This window comes from Rhea pennata, chromosome 5 (assembly GCF_028389875.1).
Source record: "Rhea pennata isolate bPtePen1 chromosome 5, bPtePen1.pri, whole genome shotgun sequence".
NCBI lineage: Eukaryota > Metazoa > Chordata > Aves > Rheiformes > Rheidae > Rhea > Rhea pennata.
The window spans coordinates 18879695-18899451 of record NC_084667.1 but is presented as its reverse complement, the minus strand read 5'-3'; the positions used below and the strand labels follow the sequence as shown (position 1 = coordinate 18899451).

General features: G+C 36.8%; 1 protein-coding gene across 1 annotated transcript in view; it reads left to right on the top strand.

The window, feature by feature from the left end:
• The first annotated feature begins 2284 nt into the window (after positions 1-2284).
• Positions 2285-19757, top strand: part of MYBPC3 (myosin binding protein C3) — a 64833-nt gene continuing 47360 nt past the window's right edge. The window contains exons 1-8 of the mRNA XM_062576446.1: positions 2285-2399; positions 11876-12142; positions 14744-14839; positions 15108-15194; positions 15342-15490; positions 16903-17020; positions 18404-18452; positions 19411-19455. Of these exons, the coding sequence (XP_062432430.1) occupies positions 2375-2399; positions 11876-12142; positions 14744-14839; positions 15108-15194; positions 15342-15490; positions 16903-17020; positions 18404-18452; positions 19411-19455 (836 nt within the window). The 5' untranslated portion in view covers positions 2285-2374. The remainder of the gene's footprint in view (positions 2400-11875; positions 12143-14743; positions 14840-15107; positions 15195-15341; positions 15491-16902; positions 17021-18403; positions 18453-19410; positions 19456-19757) is intronic.

The following is a 19757-nucleotide window of genomic DNA, read 5'->3' as shown; positions in this document are numbered from 1 at the left end:
TAAGAAACATTCAAGATCTAAGTAAGCCAGTAGTATTCAGTAGGAGATCTGTGTTAGATATGAATTGACCTCCCCCTTCATTACACCAGAGTTTCAGTTCTTGCTTTAAAGCATCTCTTACTGGACACTCCTATAAAAAGAATACAGATTTGAAAAAATCCTAGATGCTTATATTTTAAATATGTTGGTAAAAGTACGTTTCCTTTCAAGCCATATAAATGGCTTTATTTCCACTCACGTTATTTTAGTATGTGCTAATAAAGGCCTGTGATGCTAATTGTAAAAAACCTTTATGATGGAACAATCACTTGAATCCAGATCAAGCAAAAAACTTCAGTGTATTATGTATTTTATCAATCAAGAACCTAAGGCATAAGCATATAGGCTTTCAGTAAAAAAAAAATCCCCAGTGATAGAAGAGGGAGAAAGTATGAAGTAGCAAAACAAACTTCTCTAGGCAATATAATTGCTGAGGAAGATAATTATATTCTGACGGCAATTACAAGAGGTTCAAGTTTTAAATACTGCAGAGGTGACTTCTAGTCAGCTAATTTTCCTTGTAAACATTATTTCAAAGACACATACTAGAGAGGCAAATAAATGGACCTCTGACCACAGTCTATCTCTGCATACTCTATATTGTTTCTTTTTTTCCTCTACCAAGTCGTATTAGCTGTGTCCCTATTGTCCAAGACTGTAAGAAGACAATTTTCTTTAATGAAGGGATTTTGATGGGTATGTGATAGGGATCTGTTCTGGAAAGAAGAAGGTGTTAATGGCAGCTCTCTAATAGGGAGAAATATTTAAGAAAATAATAATGATCTTCATTAGTCAAGTGACAGATGTTTCATATTCTGGGGCCCAAGCTCTCAGAAAGAGTTCAAGACTAAGAGAAGAGCCTAGATTTCCTGATTCTCAGTGAAATGCTCCAGGCACAGGATAGTAGGTTAAAATCGTATCACACTAAATTCTGCTCCTTTAGAAACAGAAGCAATGGAAAATGTACATAGGGCACATCCTGCCCATCTTCCTTACTCCTGTGTAAAAAACTCCTTATATAAAACAAGAGGAGGAAGTATTTGTCCCAAAATCAAGAGAGGAATAACAGCAGTCATTCTTGCATCTTCACATTTATCCTATCAGTCTACCCAGAGAACCAGGTGTGAAGGACAGATACAAAGTACAATGAATGATGGGCTGCATGCAGACTCATCTATTCTGAGCTCCCTGCCAAAAGTGGAAATCCTGTAGATTCATTTTTGTACAACAAGAACCACTAAAACCATGCTTACACTTTTTTTTTTTCAATTCCAAAGGTAGCTAAAATGTGCTAAATGCGGGGCCTACAGAGTTTCTCCCATTAAGTTCAAAATACAAAATGAGAGACAAAAGTGGCAAGAAATGGATACTCCACAAAGTCAACAACAGGATGATAGTCCGCAGTTGATATTTGGATGTATGCTAAATGCATGAATAAATAAGCAGCAATGACTGCTGCATGAAATGGCAATACCAGAATAATTTCCTGGTGAGATACCCTAAGATTATTTCTATGTAATTCAGCAAAATTAAAACTTCTAGAGGTATCTAATAAAGCCTGGAATCATGCTGCTTAAAAAAAATATCTGCCAGTTTTAAGGAGATTTATGCTGCAGAACAAGTGGGTGGATGGGACGGATGACTGAAACTATTTAAGTAGTGTCATGCTTTCCAGTTGTGACTGCAAATGTCAGTAATGTACAAGTGTCTCTGAAAAAATAAGTTCCTTCCCAAAGGCTCATATTTAGTTCTACATAATCTTCAGTAGGAAAAAAAAAAAAAAAAAAAAAAAAAAAAAAAAACAGAAAAAAGCTCCTTGAAGAGCTCTGTTCAGGTCTGACCCAATTATAACAATAACAGAGCCTGAAACAGGCAGCAAGTATGCAAGCAAGTACATACAGTAAGTACAGAACCAGCATATAGGATATATAATTGTCAAATCTAGTTTACAAAATGTGCTACGAACATGGGCAGTGTAGGAATTCTTAATACATTATATATTTTTGAGGACAAAAAGTATGGTATGCACATGCAGCATCAGATTGTGCTCCAGATTATGCCAACAGATCAGTGGTAGCCAGTCTTGGGTGGTTTGAGCGCTCTGGCTCCTGGAACCTGGCTATATTTATCCTGGCTGATGTAGCCTGTCAAGTGTGTCCTGCTGATGATAAGGTGCCGTACTTGACAACAGTGGGGGATCAAGGGGGAGGAGCAGGATGGGGGCTTGCACTCAGTGTTTCTTTAGGGGTCTCAAAAGCCCTGCAGTCTCATTCTCGTTCAGCTTGGATCCTGCTTTCTAGACGCAACTGGGAGCTTCAGCTGAAACAAAGTGAAGATGCCAGAGCCTGTAAAGAAAACAGGTAAGGATCACAACCGATAAACAAAATTTGAGAGCAGCTTGGCAGACAAAATTTTGGGCTAGCTTGTGTACATCACAGAAATGAGATGCCTCAATAACAAAATAATAGAGAGAGAAAAGAGATGATATTTTATAAACTTATTATAAAAAAGATGTTGAGTCATTCTGTAGCGAAATCAGTAACTAGTTTGGCAACCTTCAGTCATAAAATTATATCCAGAGACTTTGGATTAGGGGAGAGGATAGAGGTGAAACATATTGAATTGTCCGACTATTTCCATTTCTCATCTCCTCTCCCAGCCACCTTCAGGGCTGTGAAAGAAGCTTGTGGTCTCTCTCTCCGGCATTTTGGGCAGTATAAACATCTCCTGTTCTTTTTTTCATGGTAGTTCCCAGGAAGTATCAGTAGCAACCTCTGATGGTATTTTTTGGTGCTGAAATCTCTGTGAAAATTAAAGCTAATGGTAGCTGGTTCAGAACTTACTTTTTACTCACTCAGAAGATGCATACACAGGAAAGAAGAGGAGGCCTAGAAAGTATAAGATGGGATGCAAGGTGCAAGGACACTGTGTGTCTGAGAAGGAGGACAAAGAGATGGTGGGAAGCAGAGCTAGGGAGAGTTCGCCTGCAGAACACCTGTGTGTGGATAGAGAAAGATGGCCCAGGAGCATTCCATGTCCACAATTAAGTTTGAAAAAAAGATGTTGAAAGGTGAAGTTACAATTGTTTGAAATGCGTGTGTACAGTACACAGTGATGGAGGAAACTCTGCTAAATCTGGGATTCTTGACTTGTAGAGCCAGACTCTGATTTCACTGATGCCACTGTATACTCAGAATCACTAAAACCTGAATGTACAGCACAAGATGCACAGCTTTTTTTACAACATGTCCTTTTCAGAGTTAATCAATAATACTTATTAATGTAGGCCTTTGTGTACTTTTCAAAAGACTGAACAAGACTGATCCCCTGTTAGGCTCATCCAAGGTAAAACCTGCTGTGCCTACCACAACAAAAGAGCCTACACTTGTTAGGAAGAGCTTTCATTTTGGCCTAATATCTGGAACCAGCTGCTGCCAGAGATAGATCACAAATCCAACCCCTGTCTCTCATCAAGAACTGCAAAGCACTAAAGCAGGGCTCATTTCAACAAGATCCTCTATACACTGTAACTCTGAAGTGACAGTGGTGTCACCAGTCCTTCAGTTTCAATCACAGCTATCACATCATTTAATGTTCTTAGAGCTGCAGTTTCTGGAATCAGATCAAAGTGGAACCTTATATAAAAAATAAGTATATACCAGACCTCATGACTGTAGAGAAAACCTTGAAAATAAGAGCTGCAAACGCTCATCAAACACAAAACAGAAGATACTCATAAGCTTATTCCATTTTTAAAATCACATAATGTTTGAGATTTCTTGAAATGTCTAATGTTTGTGATTGCCAATGATAGCAAAAAAAAGTATGACTGAGTAGATGAAATTTGACAGTGTAATCTCCAAGGCATTGTCACTTCCGATTTCTAATGGTTTAACTACCTTTGATAAAGCAGTTGTTTTTTACATTTATGCATTCCTTTCACATAGATTAAAAATTTCACATGAACATTTTGCACCTCTCTGGATGGGAAGTGATGGCTTCTCTGACTGTGAAGTTGATTACTTTTGCTAGTTAATGGTGAAGAGAAATGGATCTTATTATTCCAGTTTATTTCTCCAAAGAGAAGAAATCTAACAGGTGTCCAACATCACTAGTCCTACACAATTCTTATGAACAAATGAACCCAAACGTGGTGATTATCACAGCGGGGGGAGGAAAAGCTCTTATTACTCGCTCTGAGTGAGAGAGAACCAGTCACACGCTCCATAACTTCTAGAGAGGATCTTTGCATTCTCCCAAGAAATATTAATCCCTTTGGTTTTCTATTTCATGTTATTTATATAGTTCAAGACACTCCAAATTAAGATAATGTTGAGCAGGATTTCAGGAGGGCTGGAAAAACAGTACGTTCTTGAATAAATCATGATTCCTGCCTTTCGCATATCATGTAATTTTAACACTGAAGAACTCCATGAGATCTCTAGTGAGTATTACTGGAATTAGGGCATCCAGTGTATAGGTAAGGGAAAATGCTTCAGGCTAAAGAACGATCAGAGACATTCTATCTATAGCCACTCTTTTAACAATCCCTTCACTGTGTGAAGAAGAAAAAAAAAAGTCTGTAAATGTTTAAACTAAAACAGTACAATAGATTTCCCAACAGACATTCTTTTACTTCAAATTGTCCAGCTAAAATACTTCAGGATGAGGCACTGTCCTATTTCTTTACAGAATACCAGAAAAATCGAAGTGGCTTTCCAGAATATCTATATGCTGCTCAGCAACAACAGCATTTAGAACACCTGCAACAATTCAGCTTGAGAGCAAACTACTGAACATTGAAAAACATCACTTTTTGCAGAACTCAGCTGCAAAAACGTTTTGTTCTTTTAGCTCTCTCACTTAAACCTTTCACAATTTTATCTGTTTGAAGGCTGCTTTTTTGGAAAGTTTTGATCTGTTTTTTTCTTGTGAAAAAAGTCAAAAAAGACTAAAAAACCTCAAACATTTCTGTAACAATATTATGTGACAGTAAGAGGAAACAGCTGACTTTTAAACATCAAATTTAGTACATAAACACAGCTTAATGGGAAATGTGGGCATTACTAAATTTGGAAAAAAAGAAGTCTGGCATTAGTCATCTTCACTGAAAATCAGTTCATTTTTGCTCATATATTTATACACAAGGAGTCTAGATTTTGCAGTTCAGATTAGGAAATTTTATCAAGGGTTTATAAATAACCTGCCTGTAAGTGCACAGCAGCTATTGGCATTCCATAATAACACAGAATATTGGAAAACAACAAGTAGGAAGTAGAATTTTAGTTTGAATAAAAGCTCCTCATTTTACATTTGTAAGCATCCAGCACAGTAAAAAACTTCTGTGCACTACAGTAATACAAAAAAATAAATAATAATTCATATAGATATATTTTCCTTTTACATAATTCAAGGTTCAAAATAAGCCAAACATTATCGTCCCCATTCTACAGAAAGTATGACGGGCAAAGAGAGAGAGGTGATTCTGGTTAGTGAAACTATTCCTCGCCTGTTACTCATGTTACAGGAATTTACAATCTCAGCTGCTGAAGTAGCCAAAGAATGATAAGACTGAGTAGCTCAATAGCTTTTGGATCAAGGAATGATTAAGCTTGTAATTGCAAGAAGCGACTTAGCTCCTGATGAAGGAATGTGCAGCATCTTTATATAATTCCTGAGCAAGGAATTTACAAGCTCCATTACTGGTCTGCTTATCCACAGTTTGGATTTCAACTCATTGGAAAAATAAACGGTATAAAAGGAAAACTAGACGCCAAGAATAAGTACTAATGTAAAGATACATTTTCAATGTGAAGCCTTAACAAATTAAAGAAGTTCAAAAGCTGGCAGCTCATCTTTTAATATTAACTCAATGTGTTGGCCACATACATATTTCACTACCAAATACACTGAATGTGCAGTAAGACAACTAAGTTCTATGGGAGAAAACTTTGACTTTTTATTTTTTTCTAATTATACTCATCACAAATTAATTCTGCCAGAGTTTGTAGCTTGTGCATTCAACCAGATACATGACATTCTCACACACACACACAAAAAAAGTACATCTTTAGTATTTTTTATCTCAGGCAAAAACATAATCTCAAAGCCTTATTCTAACACACATTCTATTAAAGTGCTTATACCACATATCACAGTCACAATAAGCCAAATAATGATGCAGTGCAGAAGCTGGAGTCATCACTCGGAAAAGCAATATGAAATTAAAAATAAAAAAACCATCACCAACAACAGAATGGTTCTCCCCTATCACGCTCATGAAAATCATTCCTGTGGAATCCACACTTCCTCACTTTGATTTCAGATACATCCCACATCCTTTGAAATTCAGTGATTGTAAGATAAGGTTCCCATCTCATGCTTGTGATTCTTAACAAGCCAAATTATTTAGAGAACATGGCTAGCAATTAAAATGATCCTGGTTATTTAAACATTACTTCATTATTATTTAAACATTACTTCATTATTATTTAAACATTACTTCATATTAAGTTTTTTCTTTTTTTTTCTAAACAATCATCAAACAGAAGTGTGTCTTCTAGCTTTTAAAACTAACTTTTATTCTTATTAGGGATATAAACAGAACTTGGGAGATACTTGTTGCTCGTAAGATGCACAAAGACAACAAAAAAGCAGTGCTTGCCTCAGAATACACACGCACGCACGCACACACACATGCATGCATGCGTGTGCGCAGCCAGGTAAATGGATACAGACAAATCAATGAGAGAGCAAATGAGAGAGCAAAGTAAACAATGACCCCTGCAGTGGCTAGTGGCCTGGGTAATAGTTTAGCCATTTTTCACATCTTTGCATAGGAAAGCATGAGGAAGTTTTGGAGGAGACTAGTAAATTAGATTGGTGGAGGTTAGAAGGAGGCTGCTTCAGAGCGGGTCAGAAAGTAAGGGAGAAGGCATGAAAATGAGTATGAAAAAGTACGAAAGCATGGAAATATAGTATGAAATTTTAACAGATGGCAGTGGTAGGAATGCAGAATACATTCATGATTTCACTTAGGAGAAAAGTTGGGAAAATTGTTTTTGGAACCTAGATAGTTTAATTCTGGTGTGATTGGGTCAAAAGCGTATGAATTTTGTATTCCTTTAGCCTCATGATTGAAAGCCTCATTAATGAATTATTATTGAAATGCAATCTGCCCACAGAGCTCAAATTAGTGAGAGTATTTTATTAATAATTAATGAAGCTGTGACTTACATTACAAACAGAAACGGATGGTTCATGCGTACAGAACCATCTCCTGTTACTACAATGCTCTCGAAGGAAGGCTGCCACGTACAAGTAGGGGTAGCAGCAGCAGTATGAAGCACAGAAACATTTTCTGCAAGACTGCTTCAGACCACATGCCGCCAGCTTCCTGTTCTGCCTGGGGTAGAAATCGTGTTTTGCGTTATTCAGAAATTATATGAAGCTCTTTGCATGATGGAAGCCAGAAGTGATTAGGTTAGTCTGGGGTATGAGAAGTGAGCACTTAAAAATGAGTGGCTAGAGCCAGCCACAAAGTAGCTTTAGCCCCATTTCCTTTCGTTAGCTCCCTGTCCCTCCTCTCTTCCCCACAGCAGTTCCAAGCCTTCCCATGTACTCACAGCTCTTATCACTCCCATCCTTACCAATAATTTCTGTCATCATCAGCTCTGGTAGCTCACATGTGCCTTTACCCTGCCCCAAGAACTGCTATAGTTTATTAGTAAGTGTGGCTTGGAACTGAAGGGAAGCAGAGCATTAACAAAAAAGGGCGCAGAGGACATGGGCTACTTGGTCATCCAGTGCTTCAGCACAATGGTCCTAAAGGCACATTTGCCCAGTGTCCAGCTGAACATGTGATACTGCCTGAGACCTGTCAGCGCCTAGGAGGTGTAAGACATTCCACAACATCACACGAGAGGTGTAGCAGTTGTTGGGTTTTCCACACTGATGGTGGCAATAGTGTCCAAGAGTGTTTTGAATATGAGATGGCTATCTGGAACTCAAGGGATGCATCTGGGTGGAAATCAAATGTTCAAGTGAGAGATATTTCCAAATGGGTAACGTGTTTCTGACAGAAGCATGCAAAAGTGAGGCTCTCAGGAAGGACAACAAATTTTGAAGGAAAAATGACGTGATTCTCCTCACATGCTTGTTCAGCAACCTGTCTTGTGCAACAAAGTAATTTCTTCTAAAGTCTCCTGTTACACATCCCTGATTTTTTCTTTTGAAATACAAACAATGAAGGATGACAGGGAATACAGATGGATAAACAGAGAGCCAAGACTTTGGACACTGATATCCACTGACTTTGAACCTCAAGTGCAGGAAAATGACTCTTAGAATCTCCTTTATCTGTAAGAAAGTGGATTCTTAGGAGCTGTTCTTGCAGGTCTTATTTCTCATGGATGCTTTTGGGCTTGTCCAATTTTATGCTTCAGTTGATGCATTCACAATCATTTTAAGTGGGAGCTGAAAGGAGCATCCGGCCAGAAAACAGAGAGAGGGAAAAAAAAAAAAAAAAAAAAAAAAAAGATGGAGAGACTTAAACTCCTACATATGAATTCATATTTCCCAAAAGCCGGAAATATGATTTGGTGGTGGAGATTTCTCACCGTGAATTTAGACATGGCCAACAATCTGTTTTTGTTGAGTCATCTAAAGCAAATGTAAGAAACCTAATCGCTTTGCAGGGTGTGCTGCAATGACAGAGTTATTTCCAAGTATGCATGTCTTGAAACAGTGCCATTTGTAGGCTGGAACATTTACAGGCCACATTGCTGTTAAGTAATTAATTTATTTATGGATTCTCTTGTGATTAAATAGAAGAGCGATGATGATAGCACTCAAGAGACAAAAATATGCCTGTTTGCTGCTTTAGCTCTAGAGCTGAAGGGAGAAGAGCCAGCTGGTAGATAATTCAGGAGTGGGCTGCAAACTGACCTGGTTCCCCACTATGTGGTAGTCTTGCCGCCTTTAAATGTGTTTTGAATTCTAGCCCTGACAGTTGCTGTCTACAATAACTCTTGTGCAATTATTCATGATACCTGCATCAAAGTATCAAGCTGTGGTATTTACTGATGTACAATACTATGTTAGAGGATGTGCAACTGGTAACAGGTATCTGAGAAGACATGAAGTTGTTTAAAAACAACTATACCACTTTGGATATCAGGCCTGAGGGTAGAAGAAACTCAAATAAAAGCATGCAGGGAGATTTCACTCCCAGAGAATTCAGACACTTTTACCTGAACATGGAAGAGAAGCATGTAGAAGACTACAATAGGAGCTCAGTCAAACCTATTAGGCCCAGGTGCAAACCGATTTTCTTTTCTCATCAAATATATAAAATGGGAGGAGGGGAGAGGGGGAAGAAAAAGAGGAAAATCTATTTTAGGCTTTTTTATACCACAAAGTGTAGCAAAATAAAATACACACTAAATTCTAAAACTATTTGTAAGTCATTTCTAATCCATTAATGTTTAAGCAGCTTTGAATCCTTTGCAAAAAAATGCAGACAATATGTACTGTGTTACCATTGCTGTCCAAAGGCCATTAGGCAAAATATTTGCAGATGTAACTCCACTGAAGTCAATTAAGTTACGTAATCTGAGGCCATGGTACAGGAATACAGATTTTGTGCAAAGGACAGATGGTATTATTAGTCATATAGCATTCATACTAAATTTACACTAAAGCACCTGTTTGAACATGAATATAAACCATTTCTTTTAGACTATTTTCATACCATGTTCCCTTCATTTCTAAAAGGCAGTATCAAAAGTGTAAAGCTAATTATAACCATCATTCTTGTGTTTAGGGGAGCTACTATTGCTGCCCAAGTTTTAGAGACACAGATAATTTGCAAAAGATATGACAGATTTAATTAAACGTTATTTTATAAAAGCATGGTCATGAAGAGGAAAGTTAACAAAAAGATGTCATAATGACTCACAAAAAAAATCAGTGTACGAATCAGAATGTTAATAACTGGTGTTTTTGTACATGAACATTGTTTCTGGCAATTAGTAGAAAGCTAACAAATGCCATTAAGGCCAAAAAATGAACACAAAATGGGAAATTTGCTTCAAAATAAAGTTTAAAAAATCTAAATAAAGAAATCAGGGTAAAGGATTCAGTAAAATAAGCTACCTCAGAAAAACTTGATCTGAGAAAGGCTGGGATACTAGCGGACCACATTCAGGATACATAGCTCGCTTCCAACATTCCCATCTGTTGTGCTACTTTGATTATATACGAGTCAAAACAGAAGCTTTACACTTCTTGGTCCCGTATCTTAATCAACTAATTCTCATCAACAGCCCAAGTACTTCTTAACACATAGAAGAAATATTTTGATCCATCTTGTAACTAATTAGAAAACTAATTGTTGTAGAATACTATGTAGACAAGCACATACAGCTTTTAATACTGAACTAAACATTTGAACGCAAGCAATATTGGCTATTATTTTACCTGAAATAAAATTAAAAGGATCATCATAAAAATACTTTTCTCTTTCCACAAAAGCCTTGATCAGCCAGAACAGAAGGGCTACAGATGAACTATTAATTTATTGTAATGTATTAGGACACAGGTTACTGCACTAACTGCAGTCTTGTTGGAGGAACAGATCTTGAAGCAGAGATCACTGAATATTGCATTATGGAAATTCTTCCATTTCCTACAGGAAAAAAAAAAAAAAACCACCTTCCTCTAAGTAAGCAAAGAATAGTCCAAAGAGACTCCAAGCCATTGTAACCATGTATTAAAATAAATATGCTACATAGAAAGAAAATGCTATTCTGAGATTCTTTTTCCTTCAAAACTCAAGCATCAGAAATTAACCACAAAGGTATATATAATCTAAAATTCTAGGTTTGACAGAAAACTTCATAATCAGAATTCCAAGCTTATATACTTTTGGAAAGTATTAAATTAGTAAAATTTCTTTTTTTTTCTCTGGTTATTTGAACCAAATAACCAGGATTGTATTCTCTGAGATCAAAGGAAAGTCTCATTGAGTTTGTCTTTTCACTAGACAGTGGTTAAGGTGAATGGTATGGACGTTTGATTTTTCTTCAAAACAGACTATCATAATGACTTTCACTATAGTGAATGATGTAGAGCTTAGGTCCAGGCCCTCAAAAGTATCTAAGTGTCATATCATTATCCAGGCTCCTCACTGATTCCCACTGATATCAGTAAATGGTAAACATCTTTGCCAATGGAGGTCTTAATCAGTAATGACATGTATATATACTGCCTTTCGCTCCCAAAGGATTTTGTAATTTAAGATTAAATACAAGTACACAGACATACACACACACAAAGACAGTTCACTGCCTTATTAAACTAAGTTAACTTGCAATGCTATGTTGTATCTGCATAACAGTAGTATTATGCAACTTTTAGGACAGAATTAAAGAGAGACTCCTCTTTCTAAACAAAACTGGTAAATGAATGAAAAAGAGAGCTTTATATATAAGAATACATATCATATCATCTTGTCATAGATTACTACATTCATTCAGAAAAAAGCAGAACTCATTAGGAGGAAAGAAATGAGAAGAGGGACAGTGCGATCTGTTTTTAACCCATTTCATTTTATTTCACGAAAATGTGGACAAGATATGACATCTCAGTCAGAGGCAGAACTCAGCAAGTACAAAGACAATTTCACAACTTCTCTGTGGAAAGTACTGTAATTTGTATCGTGCATGGGCAGGTGGGAGAGAAAGGAGACAGCTGTCACAGCCACAACCACTGACTACGACAGATAAGCCACAATTGCAAAACAGATTTTAGTGAGTCCCCTCTCTCTTTTTTTTAGTTTCTGCATTTACCAAGAAGCCAAAGACAACAGAGCTGACAGCTGGAAGCACAGCTGTGTTTGAAGCGGAGACAGAAAAGGCTGGCATTAAGGTGAAGTGGCAGCGAGCTGGCACAGAAATTACTGAAAGTGAGAAATATGTCATCAAGGCAGAAGGAAACAAGCATTCACTGACCATCAATAATGTTGGAAAAGATGATGACGTGACATATGCTGTAATAGCTGGAAGCTCCAAAGTCAAATTTGAACTCAAGGTCAAAGAACCAGGTACAATGTTTCCTAAATGATTTTAATTTCCTCAGTATTTCCAATCCTAGTTGTTCTAAATTCATAAGTGAGGCCCATGGAAATTAGCCTAACTTAAAATTGTAAGATTACTCCACCAGCAAGATGTTTTGCCAAGTGTTTTGAAGCTACAGTAAAGTTCTAAAAGCTACTCACCTACATTAAGCTGAGGAGTGTGTCTACTGTGTGGATAAGAAGTCCACACAGTGAAGATCACAGAGGCAATCTCAGCTCATGTCTCAATCTTTCCTCTGTAAAAATAGGAGTTGAAAAGCAAAAGAAAGCAAAGCAAAACTAATCTAACTTAACCTGAACTAATTTAAGATTATTTTCTTTAAATATAAAATTGAAAAAAATGACATCATCCAAATTATGTTGTAATGGTGTTTAAGGAGTTCCTCAAAATTACCTGAGAACAAAAGCTCGTACGTAAGATGGTCTCAAGTCCAAAGAGTAACCTTTGTACTATTTGTTTATCACCTACTATTATTTCTTCTATATGCACTAAAACAACCCAGTTAGATAAAAAATGAAAAAAGTTCCTCAAGTTTTTCCTGGGAAGAGCCATAAGGTGTTAAACTCTCTACGTAATTGCTATTCTTGCAGTAATATTTTTATGGAAAATGTATGAAGATACTGAGGGTAGATGAAATCACTTATTTTTGAAACATGTTCACCTTCCTGATCTTTCTTTTTCCTTCAAAATTTTCAGTGCTCCTTAAGCGTTTTTGATATTTAATTTTTGGTATTTTCCCCTTATATTTTGGTCACAGGCCTTAACCTCAGATTGCTTATATCAACTCCTCCCCGCTGCTATCATTGCATGTTTTGGCAGCTGTACCATGACTTTAGGGAGATCTTCTGGTCATCTGAAAAGATACTCAGGAATATGTAATAGGAATAAATTCTCAGGACACCAGACATTCTGCTCAAGAAGAAGAAACAGTACATGACAAATTCCTAAGTAAAGGGCAAACTTTACAGAAGCTTTTTAATTAGCACTTCAAATTTCCCCTTCAATTTTAATAGTTGCCAGAGCATATAAAGTATATTCTTATTGTTTTTCTCATCTAGAAAGTGAACAGATCCGTATTATCCTAGTTATATCTTCCTCATTGTCTTTCAGGTTAGTTACAGCTAGAGCTAGAGCCAGAGCTAGAGCTAGAGCTAGAGCTAGAGCTAGAGCTATGTATAGCCAGCCTACAAATAGGAGAGTTACGGAATATATTAATATTAAAGTGTGATCATTATCTTAAAGCAATACACTTCTGAAAACCATATTTTGGTGATAGGGATATGAGCCTAGTAAACAAAGTAAAAGTTACTGTGTACATTATATATTGATGCTTCAAAATAAGCCTTTTCTAGCTTGCAACAGCTATGCACCTAAGTTATCGGAGCACTTATGCTAGCTCCACAGATAGAATAACATGTAGTTCTTTCTAGCAAAAAAGAGTTGAAATTTGTTTGGATAAGATCCAATGGAATATCTTCTGATTTTTATACTTAAATATTAAAAAAAAAGAACTAAAATGACATTGTTTCTTCTTCAGACAGAAATATAGTTTGTTATAAAAGTTAGACATAAGGTTTCTGAGTGGGGGGGAAACTCCTATTTGTACATTCACGCATACTATCATGTATTTCAGATCCCACTAGATTGCAGAAGAGTGACTAGATTATCCAGTATTATTTTCACAAATGATAATGATTTCAGCTGTTTATTATCATAAAAATGGAAAATGTCTCCTCATCTGCCCAGACATGGCCACCTCTTATTGTTGTAGAGGAACTCCTCAAAGAAATTATCCTGGATATGGCACAACAGGGCCAGAAATCTCTGGTGGAAAGATATGGCAAACAGCTGGGGAATAGCTGGAAGCTGTGCATGAGACTTGTGCAGAGAAGGCCCTGCTACACATGGAAAAAAAACCCAAACTTTCAGCAACTGTTTTTTTTTAAGAGATTCTTCCTTCCTCCATCTGCCTCAGTTGCTCTCGCTCCATTTTCATACATTTCTATCCACTCTATTGTGACAAATGAATTTGTGTGGCCATGATTTAACTGAGGGGACAGAAACCTCCATGAGCCAGAGGAGGAAATGAGACAGTGATATTAAAAATGCTTTTTTTGCATTGATTACTAATTGTATTTACAACTCTTCCCAAACTGCATGTAGCAACAGCACTTGGAACAGTATCTTCCAGAGCAGAGTTAAACAAACTCTCATGAATAAGTATATTGTTTAGAAAAATCATAATCGCATCATTGCTTTTTCTATTTAGACCACTGAAGTCAACAGCTAATAAGTGTTACTTATCAGCCTACAAGTTTCTGCACATCAAGACTATAGTATTTAAAAATCAGACATCAGTTCTTTCCAAGCTCAGTCAAAGGAAGAGCCTTGTCATTCAGCTGTCAGTAGGCTTTTTCTCCTTCCAGCACGTCCTCTAAGTTCCAGAAAAATGTAATTAATTCCTGTGCATTTTGTAATATTTATAATACGATGTTCCTTTGCATAATTTCTTCAGAGAGAAACTGTAAATATGACTTTCTCTAATCTTCATTTACCTTCATTTCCAGAAAAGACTGAGGTAGTCCCTTCTGCTGAAGCCGTTCCTGCTCCAGCTGCCTTAGAGTCGCCTGCTCCATCGATAGAAAGTAGCCAAAGTACAGAAGGTAATAAAGAACTAATGTTGTGATAAGGTCTGGTTCGTTAACAGAAAAGAAGAACATGAACAGGGAATCCTTATAGTAAATGCCGGGAGGGGGGAGAAGGAGGAGAAATGGTAGCTGAAAGAAGACCACTAGTGATGAATCACAGAGAAGAATAAGGAATCTCAGAAACAGAAGAAATATATTGAGAGATCTTTTGAAATGACTTAACAAGTTTACAGTACAGGCTATAACAGAAGCTGATGCAGAAAGCTTCTAATGTTCACTTCAGTTCCAGCTGCTGGGCCCCAACCAGAAGAACCTCTGGACCCCATAGGGCTCTTTGTGACACGACCTCAGGATGGAGAAGTTACTGTCGGTGAGTACACATCCTGATTCAAGAGATGTTTGTAAACTTCACTTGTTACTTGACTATAGTTAGCTTTCCAGGCACAGAATGACAATAGTGATCTAAGAGATATATTAAATACTATTTAGTCTCATTTTAACCTACTTCTCTTTCAAGGTGGAAACATCACATTCACTGCCAAAGTGGCAGCTGAGAGCCTACTGAAGAAACCTTCAGTGAAATGGTTCAAAGGAAAGTGGATGGACCTGGCAAGTAAAGTGGGGAAACATCTCCAACTGCATGACAATTACGATCGAAACAATAAGGTAAAACTGGCAGAGTAAGGTTCTCAGTCTTCTAGACTAACTTTTAATTTGGGGAAAATATAAAATACACAGAAATATTTTAATATAAAGGTACTCAAAGCTATATGTATAATGCTATATTCAGATTCTTGTAAAGGTACTTGTAAAGGTACCCGAAGCTATATAAAATGCTATATTCACAGACGAAACTCTCTGCTTTAAAGATACGGGCGAGAGACAAGTGCTCCATACAGATTGTTGCACACCTTATCTATGATGAAATGAGAAAATGTTTGGAGAACTAGGGGGGAGGGAGAGGTTACATCTGCTCAGTCTGGAAGAGAGAATGAAGAAAAATTTGATAGCTGTCCTCAGTGCACAATGTTGCATCAGGAAGTTTTCATTCCTAATGAAAACAGAACAGAAACTCAGTCAGGGAAAACCAAACAGACGTACAGAAAAGTCCTTCAGATTATAATACAAAAAGTGAATAATATATTGATTGATAGTAGCTCAGAAAACTACAAGAATACAGACTTGTACTTCAGTACAAGCCAAATTCTAATCTTATCTAAAAAGTATAAGGAATAAACATACCTTTTTGCAGTTTAATCCATTACTATCTACTGCAGGATTCTTTCTACCTTTCTCTCAAGTAATAGGTACTGGTCACAATTAAGAGAAAACAATAAATCAGATAGACATTTAAGAAAGATCTATCTTCTTTTCACATGGATCAAACACCCAGCTATCAGTGTTGAAATTTTCTGTTTTCTTGCACTGGCTACACTACTTCTAAAAAAGCACAATAAAATCTATTTCTGCCACAGATGTATCCAAGGATACACAGGACAGGAGCACAGTAGAGTCTGTGCCATGACTTCTCATTCTATGTCGTATATGAAGCACTACTACCCTCTCCTGGATGGATTACAACAGACCTGCTCATATGCAAATCAGTCACTCTTTTTTGCTTAATTTTTGTATTTCCTGCATTTACTCTGGGTAGCAGCTGAATGTTTAACAAAAGCTCTCTTCCTGTTTGCAATGTACATGCAGTTACTGTATGTGTCAGCTGTGCCACTGTGTGCATGATCTAGATCCCAGCACCCCGGCCTCATTTGCTCATGTGACATTTTATCCTCTGGAAGACCTATAGTGATAATGCACCTTAGGTGTTGTCAACAAACAGGGGACATGTAATCTTTATGATAATAATAATAATATCAAACATTCAGGAGGTTCTTACTTCTTATAAGATGCAGAGGTATATTTCATCCCTTGTCTACTTCTCTTTATGTCTTAACATGTTGTATCATCTCTCTGTATCTACTTTATCTTTCTATTCTATTTTATAATATTCCATTTCTATTCTATTCTATTTTATCTTTCTTTTCTAAGTTACCAGATGTATTCGCTGGTTTCTGTTCTAGGTGTACATCTTCGAAATGGAAATAATAGAAGCAAAAATGACTTTTGCAGGAGGGTACAGATGTGAGGTGTCTACCAAGGACAAATTTGATAGTTCTAATTTCAACCTGACAGTCAATGGTAAGATGAATTCCCTGCACACTGATTTTTAATTTTTTCTTCCTCTTTGCCCAGCAACAATTCTTTCTGATTCATAGTGACTACTAGACAAGATACAGATCTGAGGTACTGGAAGAGCTGTCGGTATACTTACAGAGACCTAAAGAAGAGGATCTGGGCGGGTTGACAGAGATACAGAGCATTAGAAAGAACAGCTGGATGACACTCAAGTCAGAACTGTGATGCACTTAAAGAAAACAGACAGCAAGATGTAAATTAGCCCAAATTATCTCTGGCTTTATCCTAATCTCAGCCTTATTCTCTCATGATATTTAAAATCAGTAGAATGAAAGAGGGCCATTTTTACTTTGGCAAAAGCCAAGTACTCAAAATGAGTATCTGAAAAGAAAGAAAAGGGAAAAAAATGAAAAGTTTTAGCCAAGTGACACTATTATCACTTCCTTTCTTCCTGATGAATTCAAGTCCTGCAAAACTTTTGGCAGTATAAAGTTGCTTTAAGATTAGGTGATTCATTTTACATAGCACTGCCCTGACAGTACCTGTACTGAAAAACTTATCAGTGATTAAAAAGGAAGCACATTTAACCATCCGTTTCTCACCAGTGGAGAAGAGTTTAGGTAAAACAGTATAAGTAAGCATGGGCTGCCCAGAAGATTTGAGTGGTTGGGTCATTTTGTGCCTGGCTGGTTCTGTTAAAGGGACTACGTTATTTTGTGTCCAGCAACCAATGGGCCTAATAGGCAAAGACAAAAATGTATTGAAGGTACAACAATGCTCATTTTTCAAGTTTCACTAGCTGGCTGTAGAACTTATTATAAGCCCTTGGAGCTGGGATTTAGAACAGTCCATCTTCCAGGAGTAGCATGTCATCTAGTCATACCAGCAAAACTTCAAACAGAGTAATCAAGTTCTCTCTATGTAACATCTCCAATGGAGTTTCTGTATATCTCCACCTATTTCAAGGAATTTGCTTTCAGAGGACGGATTATAATTTATTATTAATAATAAAACTCAGTTGATATCCAGTGTTTTTTTTCATAAAGGTTTAAATACCCCATGAAGCCAGTATTGAAACTAAATTTTAGCAGCAGAATAATTGACAAACAGGAGATAAAACAGTTTGTCATGCTGCAAATTATTATATTCAGTTATACATTAAACACTGGATGTTGAAAATGTTCGTACCTGTTTAAAGAGGCTGCTTCAATCTTAGTATATGTGATTAATCAAAACGTAAAATATTTAATTAATAAAAATTTAAAATATATGAACTTTGGAATAAAAAAGGCTATAAAGGAAAAGCTTTAGGAATAGCACTGTTTTGATTTCTGCATTATTTTTACTTGTTCTCATGTTCTTATTCATCACTCTTTCTCATATCAGAAGCACCAATAACCGGAGACTTGGATATTCGCTCTGCCTTCCGACGCACGTGAGTATAGACACTAGAAACTTATGTAGGTCATATGTGAAATTCATTATTTTCCTAGACAAGACTAAATGAAAGGAAAGTTACCATACAAACAAGCACAAAGTCAGGGATGTCTACTAAGAAGATATTTCTAAGATTAAAATGCTCTACAATTCCAGGAAATCATCTAAGAGAGTTAGGACTTTGCATTACTACAATGTATCAGTTTCTGGTTTAGATTTTATATGCATTTTAAAAGTTATTAAAACAAGCTTATTACAACTGACATCAATTTCTTTAACATAGGAGACAATCTGGCTGAGGCAACTGCTAGAGTTTTTCCATATAAGCACTATTTTTAGGAGAGATCTGATTTTCTGTTCTATCACAACGAACTAAAGAAGGCTTGCAGAATTTATCTACACTCAAATCCATCTATAACTAGCTGGTCAACTTCACAGTGATGCCTATAAAAGAGAGGACATTAAGGGCACAGTTACATTGTGTTATTTCGGTGCAGCGGAATTAGGCTCCAAGAGTTTTTCTTCTAGCTAGCACAGTTAAAAGAATTATTTTAGAATCTGTTCAAAGTTAGTACAGTGCAAGCAGCTTCAAGATTTTGTGAACAGCTTAAAGGAAATTTGATCAATGCTCTCTTTCCAAATCACCTTTCTGCTTAATGACTGGCAACATGCAAGCTCCGGGCCAACACTCTTGTAAACAGGGCCAGTCCCTGTGACAAGCTAGGAAGAGCCAGGAATGCTAGAATGTCTGAGCTACCATTCAAGTTTGTGGAATAAAGCACAATAACTTCACTTAAAATAGGATGATTTATTTTGGAGTGGCAGAATTATTAAAATTCTACTGTGTTGATGGGGGAGATTAGAGTTAAGATTTTTAGATCGTTCTTTAAGAAGAAAGACAAATATTGAGCTGAAATGTTTAAGTCTGAAGCTCTGTGTTTGATACCCTCACTCAGGAGCCTGGCAGGAGGGGGAAGACGGATGACTTCAGCCTTCCTCAGGTAGCCTCCGTTTGTGTCAGCAGACAAATTCAAGTCTTACAATGAACTGTCTCTCTCTGACCAGGAAAAGGAAAAAAACCCACAGAATTAGCTGCAATTTTGATTATGAACATTTAAATTCTAAATAAATCATGATTTACAGTACTTAGCACTTATAAGAAGCTAGAAAATTAAGTGGCAATGTAAGATGAGCATAGGATAATGGAAAGAATAGCTCAGTGAGAGGCAGGTTCATTTACATGAAAGGCATGTGTTTGGTAAGCTGCCTCTTCTCACAACTGTCACAAAGAAAAAAGTAATCT